At 35.3% G+C, this 14866-nt stretch overlaps 1 protein-coding gene across 1 annotated transcript in view; it reads left to right on the top strand.

Moving 5' to 3' along the window:
- Positions 1-14866, top strand: part of LOC149533444 (protein OSB1, mitochondrial-like) — a 92935-nt gene that overhangs the window by 45255 nt on the left and 32814 nt on the right. Inside the window, exon 2 of the mRNA XM_089807890.1 lies at positions 13513-13648. Within this exon, the coding sequence (XP_089664016.1) occupies positions 13513-13648 (136 nt within the window). The remainder of the gene's footprint in view (positions 1-13512; positions 13649-14866) is intronic.

Raw genomic sequence — 14866 nt, 5'->3', positions numbered from 1 at the left:
AAATGCTCATATGACTTGGTAAACTCCAAAGAGTGATAACCACAATATCCTCTTCCTTTATCTTGCGTCTGGTTGCAAATAATTGATCACGAATTTCCTGAATCCGATTCAGGTGTGCTTGGAGAGCGAAGTGCGCTCATTCATGACAATAGAGAACAACGTGTTCTTCAAAAAGAAAGCTATGCTTTTGTCAGAAGTCTCATGAAGACCTTTGAGATGTGTCCAGATCTTGGCAGCTGTCTTGCTTGATGGAATCTGAGAAAGCTGATCTTTAGCCACAGATAATTTGAGAAGCATCACTGTCTTCCGATCATTCAGATCCCATACTGCCAACATGATTCTTATAAAAGGTATTGTTGTGAAAGTGTGTGGGGCAAGCAAAAGCGGTTGCTCTAATTCATTCATACCTTTCCGATCATTCAGATCCCATGTATCCTGATCAGGACTAGGAGTAGTCAGAATCTTCGTAACACCCAGTACAAGTTGATTGGTATTGCGATATTCAAAAATTGCGATGATCCATTGCTTCCAAGTGCCATAATTTTGACCATTGAATTTGGAGTTGTGCTCGAGCAGAATGTTTGTCAGAGATACCATGCACTGTGAAAATCTTTGAAGGCATGTTCTTCGAGGCAAAAAAATGGAAGACCCAGAAAAATTGGAGAGTGACCAAGAAGAGAGCTCGGAAAACTCAGAAGGAATAGTGTTGTTTTCTATATCCACTAGTTCAAAAATCGAGGCTCAAAAATCAACACACCCAGAAAATTTTGACGATGACCCAATTGAGCTCTTGAAAAACGCACTAAGAATTTGAAATCAAAATATTTTTTCGAGCTAATAAATTAGGGTTTTGAAGAAAACCCTAGCTGGCGGCCATTAATGGTCGAAATTGCAGGAAAAAGTGTTTTGGAGGCAGAAAGATGGTCGATTTTATTCAAAGTAGAGGCGTTTTGGTTGAGATAGTAGAGAGGATGAAGATTTGATACAAAAACATGTGGATTTTCGCCCTAAAATCGCAAGTTTGCTAGTCACATGGCTGCCCTGCAACTGTAACGTGAGCCTCCAAAATGTGTGGGTGCAGGCTAAAGACGGAAAAATGGAGACTTTTGTTTTCGTCCACAACAGAAAACGCCCAATCTTGAGCTGTTTAGACACGAAAATGGAGGTTTAAAAATGATAGTCAAAATGTCTGAAAAATGCGAGCAGGAAAAATGACCAGAGTCGTATCTGATGTAAATCGTGATTTTTCACAGAGGGTTCAAATTCTAGCTTGAGATTGTGATTTGATTCAAATTTCTCAATGCAAAAAACCCTAGGTGGATTTTAGAGAAATTGACTAAAATAATTTTGAAAAATTTAAACAAATAATTTAAAAAAAGAAATTATAAATTTTGTCGATTTTTTTAAAAATATTGGCTCTGATACCATATTACGAAGTAATTGGTAAAATACTTGCTTGTTATTAACAGAGACTGAAAGGTCATTATATACAAAAGAACAAAAAGATGTTTCTTTAGGAAACAATCATAAAGAATAGAAACATTCTATTCTAACAGATAAAGCTAAAAAAATTAAAGCTAACTTATGCTAACTAGATATTTACAATAGATTACCATTAAATAATAATAGACGATTATCTTTTATCATAATATAAACAACATATCCAAGTGCAAGCCAGACCTCTATATCTAATAAAAGGGATAAATACAAGCTAAGTGATAAAGTTGAAGATAAATCAATATTAAATATTATATTTGAACTTTTGAAAAATTGAAATGTGAGAAGTGAAATTAAAATGACTTTTGGAATTAAATCTAAAATTATTTACATATTACATGTAATCTAATATTTAATTAATAACTTTTGAAAAATTGAGAAAAAGCAAAAAATTTACCAAAAGATTGGAAGGTGGAATAAATCTTGTTTTGAATTATTTTGGGGAAAATCATTAATTATTATGTGTTTGGGAAAAATAAAACAAATCAAATGCACAAGGATGAAGTTAAAACACCCAATTTGGCATGTTTTCAAAAGTGAGGAAAACCATTATAAGTGGCAAAGGATCTTGTCTAAAATGAAAGCTTGGAAGAAAAACAAAGCAATTGCCTACATTTAGTCCACAACCAACATAGCAACTTTTCTTGATCGAATGCCTATATAAGAAAACCTTCCTCATTTCATTGTCGCACATAGAAATTGTGAAACACGTTGTGAGGAAGATTTTGAGGGTTTAGAAGAAATTTTGAAACTATGTGGAAATTCTTGAAGAGAGTGAGGGAAGAATCTTGAAGAGGGAAATTTCTTTTCTAGACAAAAGCAAAGTTGAACAAGGTTTGAAGGGGTTGCGAAATTCGAAAAAATAAGATTTTGTAGGAAGTTGAAAAATTTGGTAGAAGACATGAATTTTCGGAGGAGAGAAAATATCCTTCTAGAGAGTAGAATATTTATAAATTTGCAGAAATTTCTTTTCTTCAAGGACAAGTTATTTATGAACAAGATTTGGTTTGCGTTATGTCATTTCTCGCTATTTTGTAGGAAGAGAAAATGATAGAACTTAGGGGAACAAGTTTGGCCAGGAAACAACTAATCAAGAACGAGCAAAGTTGATTCTATTTTAAATCCAAAATTGTATCAATGTGGGCTGATGTTGGTGACACCAATCAAGGATGCATAGATATGAATGAGTTAACAACACAATGTTCAGATACAAAGATCGCAAATCGACACACGTGGTTACTCAGATTGTGAACAGTAGGATTGTGACAACAATTGGCTTCCTTCCATCTTTTTGACATGCAAAATTGATCTAGCAATGCTCGAGACATTATAATCTAGATGAAAGAATAATCAAGGAGTCAGATGGAGAAGTCGCAACAAATTTTCCTCCACCAAAAATCTCTAAAGATTTTAGAATCCCTACATTCTAGAAGATGGTACTAAAACTAAAAGAGTAAACACTTGGTTTCACTGTTTCAATTCAAGATTGTGAAGGTTTATGCAGAATAATTGAGCCCACTATTCCATTTTACCTAAGAAGTTAGTCTTGCTCGATCTTCAACATGAATATAGTTATTTAGTCATGATGCTAAGTAGAATATATGGGATTCTACAATCCTATTGGTTTGAGGCATAGATGTAGTGTTTCATTGAATAGGTGGTCAAAGGATTCAACAACATGGATTGGGTTGGGATGATGAGTGACAACCTAAATGAATAGATGGTGAATCTAGAGTAGTCAGGAAAGTTTTACGTGAGCTCCTATGTCATCGACATGCTAGCTTGAAATACAAAGTATGATGATTTGACATTCAAAGGAACGATTTGAAGTGGTGTCCACTGCTTGAAGATAAACAAATGCTATCCTTATTTGCAATTGGATGCCACATATGATTTTGTCAGAGTTAATGATGCTTTTGTAATGCACATCATCAAACTTTATAGAAGAGATAGTGCATGAGACAATCAATTGGGGTAGTGAAATTAGTGGAGTATGGAACTTGGTTTATCAAGTTTCCTTCCTTCTCCTACATTAGAGAACATGGATTTTTTGCGCAACCATATAAACTCCTGAGATATCCCACTCATAAAATGGTCCTATTGGAGATCACTTGGCAACTGACTGTTTATGATCAAATTTAAAAGGGAAAAAGGAAGTTGGGGCTAGAATTCCCGATTTCCATTGGAGATAAGATGAAAGATAAGATAAATTTATTAATGTCCAACAAGAGATCACTAAAAGGGTCCAAGGGATTGGAAACATACATGAAAGGAGACAGTGCACAAAACAAACACCAATCGATGCTTGAAAAAGAGTAAGCAAATATTAAGAAAGGGAGCAGAAGAGAAAGAATACAAAGGGGGCCAAGACTAAGGGTATATCCTCCATGGAAAAAAGTCCTGCATTGAAGGGTAAATACTAAGACTACCAAGGGTGCTAGTCTATTTCTGAATACTGCTAGAGTAGTGACGCTGTCAAGAGCATCTACTTGGGGTCCTACTTTGTCTCTGAACACCACTAGGGGAGTGACATTGTTGAGTGAACCTACTGCAGAGTGTGGTCATGACGCTGTGACGCCTCTTGGAGGTAAAGCGTGAGGCATCCCTAATCCTGGTAACTTGAAAAGGTGGAAAGGGAATGACACTCTTTAAACAAACAATAGAACCTCCCTCTTATCTAATAGTAAATGGGCCAGTGAAAAATGAAGTGGATCTGCATTTTGACCTCAGTCTAAGAACATAACCAACAAATCTTGTCGTCTCTATCAATGTGATGGTCAGTTTGGATCTGGAGTCTGTGGGAACCAACGCGGTAAGGAAATACACAAGGCGTGGCTCGAATGTCGAAATAGATAACTAGGGCACAATGATCTCATCCTAGATACCTAGAAAGTGCTCTGCATAAAAGGCCATCTGTGGACGAAGCTCCCATGGGGTTTGCACCACGTCAGGAGAATGTAACGTCTGTAAATATCCTAACGTGTCCGTTCAACTCTTGGCATGGGGGGAGAAGGTGAGCGGGAGCATCTAGTGAGAACTGAAAGGCGTGGAGGCGAGCAATCTCAATTCGTACAGATGTCAACAAAGTGATGGCTTGAGCATACCAACAACGGGCTTTGGTGGCAGTGTTTCAGTCAGCAATAGCAATAGAGGAGTAATAGTCCAGATAGGGGTAGCGGTCATGACTGTCGACGAAGCCCACGAAACCACGAAGCTGGTGGAGATACCAGATCAAATCAAAGACAACTCCAAGCCTGAAGGGATGCACACCAAGCTCAGCAAAGATAATATTGTTCGGGGTGGACCAATGACAATTGATGATATGTCGTAGAAAAAGCGTCTGAACCCGCTCAATTGAGGCCCAATCTGAATTAAGGAGGGAGGGACACCACACCATAGAACCATAGAGCATAGTAAGTCTAACTAAGGAGTCCAAGAGGGACAACTTAGAAGAAGTGTCCTGAAAGACAAGGTTGAAATGTGCCCATGTTTAAAGGCAGTAGAGAGATCATGAAATATCAACGTAGAATTCACATCGAGGATTTCTAGGCCAATGCTATAGATCAGATCAAGATCAGAAAGAGGATGTATTCTAGTTTGCCACAGGAAACATGATTAGAGCATGCAAGATTGTTCTAGTACTTGATTAGATACAAGAGGATTACATCTTTACCCAATCAAACTTAGATAGATCCTTTCATTAGGGAAGAAGTAGAGACGAGCAGAAGAAGAATAGAGTAGGAAGATGGCATGGCCAGGTTGGTACAAGACTAAGAGAGCATCAATGCCTATCATGAGTTTGCCCAAGAAGGAAACATAGAACAATATATCACCACTGAGGAAAGTCTTGGGATGCTATCTTAGAACGATAAATGATAGAAATAGAGGTTTCTTCAGTAGAAGCGAAAATTTGTGTAGTAGAGGTGAAAATTCATATTGTAGGGGTAGAGGCTCCTAAGACAACACCAAGAAATCTTGTATTTGAGGAAGAGATTGATATAAGGGTAGTGCAAGGACAAGAGCAATTGACAGTTAAGAATGATCACAATGTTGTTGTTCTAGAATAGTTAAGGCAAAGGCTACAGAGAAGTTTGGAGAAAGAGGTTGACCTCATATTTGAGTTGCAGGATATCTTTAACTGAATCAACCAATCAAATGAGAAAGGAAAAGCCAAGAAGTTTGCAAAAGTTATCAGAGAAGAATTCAGATCCAAAACTTTTCAGTTTGCAACGATGATGGTAGATAAGACAAAGGATTAGATTACATCAGATCTGGGTTGTGCCTCTCTTGAACAAGTTATAGAAAAGTTTGATGACTTTGCACAGGCAATAAAAGACAAGATGAGGAAACTAGAAGGAAAATATCATAATAAAAATGGTGAGATTAGTACCTTTTACAAATGCATAAATCACCCACCACATCCAATGAGAGAAGAGGGCCCAACCTTTGTTCCTCCTTGTGTGCTTGTGCCTGAGCCACTAGAGGGTGTAGAAAGGATAAGACATATTGCTTAGGGTGCAACAATTTGGATAGAAGGCATTCCCAATGAGGTATACATGAATGTTGAGGACATGGTGCAAATTTTTGATATGACATTGGCCGTCCTTTCTAGGATTCATTGCATGGATGAGTGGTGGGTGGATGAATGTATTTATTGAGATGAGGCTGTTGATGTTTGGTAGCTTCTATTGGATAAACCGATAATATATATGTATGTATGTATGTATGTATGTATAACAATGATTAAATTTTAATCATATTAATTATGTATCTAATGGATAGACATGTCCCATTCATGGTACATGTCTTTTCATGGTTTGTTCTTAATTTAAATCAGAGGTCGCTGCCATTTGAAAAACACATGCCAAGAATATGGCAGTGCTTAGTACATTTGCAGCGATCCTCAAAAAATAAATCAACATGGTATCAGAGTCAACTGCAAATGTAACTAAGGAAACTTAAGAAAGGACAGCTTCAAAAGTATAAACATGACATTGGAGTGTGTCTTTTCTAGACGAGCCTAAGAAATTTTGCAGATAAAGTGATGCGTACGTTGATGATAATCAGAGAATAGAGGAAATAATCCTGGAAGAAGCAAGTAGAGAAATATTAAAAATTATGTCCCTGCAAGGGACATTACAAATGGTATTAGAGCTTTTCATTCTGCGAACCTGTGAGGTTTCATGAGTAATAGAAGTATGCTCATGCTGAATTTATACGATTTGAAATCTGCTTAAAAAATATAGATTTTTATTGAAGGGTTTAAACGTTGATGATTATTTGAGTAATTTTGGTGAGATAATAAAAATTGATTTTTCTGAAAAGGTTGATGTTTCAGTCTAAGATGATTAATATCGGGATTATCATGTGGACGCAATATTGTTGAGAAAATATAGTTGTTCTCTGCCAATGCACCGATGAGCCCCAGGATAAAATATGTTAAAGGTATTATCATTTCTGCCGCCATTGTTTTGAATTAATTTATCAAATGCTGGAGAACTGAACATTGTGACCGATTCCATACATTGGTAATTAAATATATGCAAACCGGAAGTTTTAATATGAGACAGTGGGCCATATTTGCAATACATTATAAGAAGTTTTTGATATTTGTGAGACAACTAAATCACGGCGTAAAATATATTTAAAAGGCTCAAACTAATGTTAGGCTGCGAGGAAACACCATGTTTCAGTCAGCAAGGGAAGGAGAAACTATGTTAATAAATATAGACAATTCCAACATTTGGTGATTTAATATTTCAGTCAAACACTTTGTATCATCGGCTGGTTCCTGTAGACTTGTTATTTGTAGTTTCATCACATAACTTATTTTGTAGTTTATTTGATTGGAAAATATAGCTATTGGAGAAATATATTTGAAATAATTTTGCCACCATCTGAAGGAGATCAAAGTTTAGTGGAATATACAATTATTATTCAAACTACATACTTGGGAGTTTAAATTCTTTCTAGGTGTTAGATTGAGCATCTTGATTATCTACAAAAATCATCTACCAAAAAAATCTAGAGATTCCTGCCTTACTGAAGAGAAGTAACACCCCTGCCATGAAATATTCAACTCCAAAACTATGGTTTGGGAGTTTAATATGTGCTCCTTGCATTACCACCAAGAGATTTACAACAACCATTTTGTGAAATGACAGTTCTTTCCTAAAGTTATAAAATTGCAATATTAATTATTTTGGTGCGGATTATCATCTCCAAGTGACGGGAGTATTTGGTGAATAAGTCTTGATATTTCATACTCACAACTCCACAAAGTTGAGACACTTAAGTTTTCAAATCTTGAATAATAATCCTATTGGAGTCTAAGAGTCGTTGATAAAAAGAAATAAAGAATTTTATGAAAATTTATTTGCAACTGTGAGCGGTCCTAGAATTATAAAAAATGAAAGAATTATGGGAGCTGCAATATTTACAAGACTCTTCAACAAAGTGAGTCTTGGAGCTGAATCTTCTTGTGCAAGCTTTAAGACAATAAATATAATAGCCAAACTCTGGAGAGAAATGATTTCCAGTTGGAGTCATATCACACACCCCTTCGGTGGTGAGGACTATGAAGAGAATATCGGATCCCATGAAGTATGTAAGATAATGTATTTTCTTTAAATTATTATTGTTATATCTCCATTTTATATATATGTGTTATTATTAATAATTATTTCGTAGTTATATTAGATGAGAGTGTAATTGGAATATATATATATATATATATATATATATATATATATATGTCCAAAGTATATATTTAAATTAGATCTTTATCTATATTATATTGGAATGATCTTATATCATTAATGAGAATTATCCTTGAGTATTATGTTAGTCTCTCTTATTTTTTCATTACGTACTATAAGAGTTATGTGCCTTGATCTTTTCCTCCAAGAATGTTATTGCACGAAGAGGGAAATTGACATTCAGAGGGAGCCTGATATTTCATTAGAGGCAACCTTGAAAGAGAGGGAGTAGATAGAGGATGTGATTTAGTGAACCTTCAGTGATCTCGAGGAAATTGATTTAGAGGGAGTAAACCATGTTGAGATGGATTCTCCACTAATCAGTAAATTGTAGCAATCAAGAGGATTGTGATTCATGAATATACATCATGACTATGTGATTTTAATGAGCCTACCCCCTGTGTACATCATGAGGAAGTGAGGACTTCCAAATGATGTAAATTGTACTTGCAGAAGTTATTGAAAGGTGACAATCTTACAATAACTTAATTTTCTATTATGATGGATATCTTACAATGTCTATGTAGAGCATGATAGATTATACTATGCATGGTGGATGCTTATATGGTAAGCATTATGAGAATGCGTGTGCACATACCATATAAACATTTTTGAGTACATGGTGAATGTTATGGAAATTGATGTTCTCAAGGCCATTACACAGAGTATGTGGTGAATATCATACGCTTTGATGTTCTCGAGGCCATTACACAGAGTACGTGGTGAATATCATACAACTTGATGTTCTTGAGGCCATTATTCACAATACGTGGTGAATATCTTGCATCTCATTCTAGAGGCCATTACTCAAAGAGTATTTGGTGAATATCATATGTTGATATTCTGTAGACCAATACTCAAATGTGATCAAAATGATGAATATCATATGTTGATATTCTGTAGACCACTACCTTATTGAGTGCATGGTTAGCATCAAGTGTTTATACTCTTGAGACCATTACTCAGAGTATTTGGTGAATATCATATATTTTGAAGGCCAACACTCATGATATCAAATGTGATATCAAAATGATGGATATCTTCTAATCAAAGATATCCTTAATCTTGCTAACTTGATATTACTTGGAGGTAATATGATTGTTTATCCTCCCTAGCTAAGAGGGAGTGTTGATGTTTGGTAGCTTCTATCAGATAAACCTATATAATTATATATGAGATAAAATATATATATATATATATATATATATATATATAACAATGATAACATTTATATTATATTAATTTTCTAACTAACAAATAGACATGTCCCATGAATGGGACAAGCATGGGACATGTCTCTTCATGCTTGTTCTCAATTTAAATAAGAGGTCACTGCCATTTGGAAAACATGTACCTAGAATATGGCAGTGCTTAGTACATTTGTAACGCTCCTAGAAAAAATTCAATAGAGGTGATCTTGACTTGCAAGATTTGATGGAGACTCCCAAGGAGACATTGACTGATGGTGGAGTTGGTAGAGACAAAGAAGTATATGACTTTGCTAGGTGACATATTGTTGTGACCATGGCCAAGGAAATGTTGGAACACTTTAGCCGGAAATCCACTTGATTGAAGAGGGTAGTCAAGAATATTTAGCATGGGATCTCATAAGAGGTAAGCTAAAAGAGTTCTTTCAGCTAAATTCCTTCGTAAGGGATGACTTTGACAATTTCTCCATTTTCTTAAATGTCATGGACACAACCCTAGACTTGTTAGAATGGGAGAACTCGAGAAAATTTGAACGAGTGATGGTGGTCTTGGAAGTCAAATAGGAATCAACCCAAGTGTTAGTGTGGACAAGTTGGAGATCGTATGAGTAGATTCCATGGATTCAAAGGGCAAGGTCAAACATAGACGATTTTGAATAAAGGTGCATTAAATGCATAGTGGGCATTTATTACCCACTAAGATAGTGGCTCCCTCCTGATTGGTCTATATGGACCCCTTCATTAATATAGATTCATTCTTCTTGCTCTAACACTTGATTATGGTGGAGGTAGTAGAATCTAGGCCATTGGTAATTGTTTCAATCCGAGCCACTCGTAATCAAGGACCTATATGAAGGCCTCATTTCTCATTTGGAAAGGACAAAATTTTGAGATTGTTACAGTGATCTATTTAGACAATGGAATTATCATTGAAGTTTGTGATCATTTAATGTACCTTAATGTTTGGTTGTTCTCTTATCCCTCATTTATATTAGATTGGTAAGATGAAGTGTTTTGATATCAATGGAGAACTGATGATGTTTTGATGTATTCCATGGTCATACTTTTGACTGTTTTTTGATTATAAGTCGTTTAAAGTTAGCTTGAACCCTCACTTGAATGGATGGTTAACATCTATCACTCAATGTGCATCATTCGTTTTGATGGTGTCTATTGTGGTATGAGAATTATTAGTATAACCTCTTGAAGATTGCTCCAGTTCTTGCGTAGTTGTAGTTTATTACGATGAAGCAGAGCTTTGTTTTTTTTTTGAATTTGTTTGTCAAAGCAATATTCATTGTCATTAGCGTTAGGATTAGAATATAATACCTGAGCACTTTCTCCTTTTCTTTTTACATACTTGTTAACCCCTCCTGAAAAAGAGAAAAGAAGAAAAGAAGCTCTAGTACACAAACACAAGGCCCCTTGTGATTTACAACAAATCACATTAACCATTGACCTTATCCACAACCTAGACTTGACAGAAAAAGAACCTTGGAGTCACGAGTATGATCTATTTGCAATCTTAGTATACATGGGATTTTGCTCAAGAGAGGATAAGGTAGCTCGATAATTGTTGCATCATAGAACATACATCAATAGAAACCTGGTGCTAGGAGGGCTGAATTGAAATTTGTTCATGGAACAACTTAGAAAATCAAGGCACCAATGGTGTGCAAACCCTCCATTATCATGACATTAACAGAAATTGGTACTAGAAGTAGGTCTTTAGACTCTATTCACATCAAGAAGGTTTCACATATTGGAGCACATCAATTCATTCTCACCCGAGGTTCACCGAAGAATTTTAAGATGCACTCTGGTAGCAAAATATTTACAAGAGCTGAAGTTTGAACCAAAGCCTTGGCGAGGTAGGAAAGAGGCATCTACAACTCAAAATTCAGCAAGTATAGCAAATCTTACTAGATTGTTACGGACTTCACCACCCCAATGTTGAGCATAAGGAACTGCTCATGTCCAACAAGGATTAGCTCAAGGAGGAGCTCAACAAGGAGCTACATATTCATTCTCACTTGAGATTCACCTAAGAATCTTAAGATCCCCTGCGGAAACAAAACATTTACAAGAGCTAAAGTTTGATCCAAAGCTTAGGTGAGGCAGGAAATAAGCATCTACAACTCAAAATTCACCAATTATAGCAAATTTTACTAGATCATTTCAAACTCCACCACCATAGTGTTGAGCACAAGGAATTGCTCATGTGCAACAAGGAGCTACATAAAATAAACAAGTTCAAGTAGCTGAACCTGCAACTGTTCAACAACCAACTTCGCATAATCCAATTCATGTTTGAATTTGAATCTGTTCTTGAGATGGTCTTTGATTGGGAATTTGTACAAGTGGGTTTGCGTTGTCCACTTTGCACAGTCTTGTACCATGTTCTCTCTATTCTATGATATTGAAAGATTGCCCCACCCCTTGTTGTTTGATCACTTTTCTGTTCTTGTAAATTCAACAAGTTCAAGTAGCTGCATCTGCAGCTGTTCAACAACAAGTTCTACAATGGCACATCAATGAAACCTTGGAGTCACTTGTGTGATCTTTTTGCAATCTTAACATACATGACATTTTGTTCAAGAGAGGATAAGATATCTCAATATTTTGTTCTACTGTTGGTGAGTCATTAAACACACATCAAGAGGTCCTTTTGATATCCATTGCTTCGATATATTGAGAACTCTTATACATTTTTGCCAGTGAGTCTTTGATTCTATTTCTTTTTATTCTTCATCTACTAATTGTTGTATAGGTTTTCATGCTTGGTCATAAAGATGGACCAGTGCTTTGTTGAGTAGTGGCATGTATCTGTCGATCTCTCCCCATCTTGCCCTTGTAAGGTTTTTCTTGTAGTGGAAATATCTCCATTTTCTTGATTAGGCCTCCAACTTTGCATAATCCAATTTATGTTTGAATTTGAGTCTGCTCTTGAGATGATCTTTGATTGGAAATTTGTACAATCAGGTTTGTTTTGCCCACTTTGCACAGTCTTCTCCCATGTTCTCTCTATTCTATGATATTGAAAGATTGCCCCACCTCTTATTGTTTGATCACTTTTTTGGGTACAAGGGCATTAATTATGGTGGGATTCGATGTTGATCTATATTAATTTCTTTTTCCATTTGTTGACATCTATCCTCATAGCACTACCTTATTTTTTGTTGATGTGCTTTGCAATCTTGGCTTGGAGATCTTGAGGAACTTGCCTTTGTTTCGATTGTTTCCACACATGTTCCTCCATAGATATCTTTCATAGGTTTACCAAGTCTTCTGTGAGTAAGTCTTCCCTTTCTTAATTTTATTTTACTGGTTTTTCAACTGTCTATCCCATATTTATGGGCTTTCAACTTGACTCCCTTTAAGGTAACAGTACCAAATGTTTAGGTGCTATCTAGCTATGCAACTGCTTAAGCACAGCAAACTGCTGTCAGAGACATGATTGACTCTTATGAGAACAATAGAGTATTTAGAAGACGTCCAAGATGGTCCCTTTTCCTATCCTAACTACAAAAGATTTATATAAATTTGCCAATGGTTGTCAAGGAATTCCAACCATTGGCAACCAACTTAGAATTAACTCAACGGGTTGATGAGGCATAACTAATCGAGAGTATCATATAACTAATATGTAAATTAGGCTATCTACACCTATAATTATTAAATTTTTTGTGTATAGTAACATAAAAGACAAGTTGTAAAATTTAGAGAATGATTGCACATGTAAGTTTGTAACATATTATTCATAATGAATATGACAATCACATGCTCTCAAATCCTGTATTCATTTTTCGGTTTATTTGAACTTTTAGGAAAATGTATATTTCATTCATTTTTATTTTTTATATTTTATATAAACTGAACCCTTTTTTTAACTTTTTAACTATATCTGATACAATAGTTTCTGTGGAAGCATTTAATCTGTGATAGATCACACACACTGAACATAAGTATGTCCAGAAAATGTAAAAGATCAGGTCCAAGTAGCAGGAAATTTCTAGAGTCAGTTTTACACCAAGCATTTTTGTCTGCAGGTTTACTTTGAATTTTTGGCAGGAGATGGCAGAAATTGCAGCTGAACATGTCAAGACAGGTGATCAAGTGTATGTCTCAGGTTATATGAGTCATGATGCAATTGAGGGTGATAAGAATCCAGGGGCATTGATGAAGGTTTATTCACACTTCTCCAATTCTCAGTTGACTAGAAGGTTGACATGTTTCAAAGGACTATTTTGAGCTTTTTTATGTTTCCGTAGTGTATTTTAGCAAGTGGTTTTAACATGATAATTTACAGACATTCTCTCTCTGTCACTATCACTCCTTTGACATTCATTTGATTGGATGTTTGAAAAATTGTTGAAATGTTTGGGAAGGTGTTGAAAGACTGCTTTGGTCTATTTGGTGTTTCTGTAGGGTATTTTCCAAGTGAAATTTGTTTTATCTGTTCATTTTATTTTTTGGGTTTAATGAAAGTGTTTTCATACTGTTAACATTTCGATTTGTACCTTTTAATAGAGCACAAATCCAAATGACATGTTGCAACGGATTAGTTTTAGCATTTTTCTGTTATCATAGTGTATTTTAGCAAGATGTTACAACATGATAATTTGCAGAGATTCTTCCTTGGTCACTATCAGTCCTTTGACATTCATTTTATTGGATGTTTGGGAAGATATTAACAGACTAATTTGGTCTATTTGGTGTTTCTGTAGGATATATTCTAAGTAAAATTTGTTTCTGTTCATATTTGTATTTTTGGGTTTGATGAATGTGTTTTCACACTGTTAACATTTAAATTCATACTTTTTAGCATGGCACAGAACCAAATGACATGCGAGGTAAAAAAACATTCTTCAAATTTGTCTGACAAGACTAAAGGAAATGATAAAATTCCTCACCCAAAAAATTACAATAACATGTAGAGCTAGCAGGATTTCTTCAAGCGTGCAACTCAAATGACCTTAAACAGTCTTTTGATTTTCAGATTTGGGCACAAGGCTAATCTGCACTTCCACACAAAGATGAGAGGCTTTTGATTTATCATCTGATGTCATGTTCCTTTTTCCCTAAGGCTGATCAGCAGCATATTTGGAAAAGTGTTTTAAAATTCTACTTAAATATATTAAAATAAAAAATTAGATTTTAAATTATATAAATTAAAATTAAATATGTTGAATTACATTTAAGGGTCGCTGGAGTCTACTTTCTCCATTTGGGCACAAAAAGTAGGATTCAAAATGGGCATTTATGACACCTATTTAATTGTCCTTTCAGGACTTAAGCCAGGGTATAAGAGTTCTGGCAATTTTATCATCTGCTGGTGTTGGCAGGATGAAAACCCTGTCAAATATAGATAGTTTGGACGAAATCCTAACCTCTCCAAGTCTT

Source organism: Cupressus sempervirens, chromosome 10, assembly GCF_028749045.1.
Source record: "Cupressus sempervirens isolate cs-2001-9-10 chromosome 10, ASM2874904v1, whole genome shotgun sequence".
NCBI classification, from domain to species: Eukaryota; Viridiplantae; Streptophyta; class Pinopsida; order Cupressales; family Cupressaceae; genus Cupressus; species Cupressus sempervirens.
This window is presented reverse-complemented; position numbering and strand designations above follow the sequence as displayed.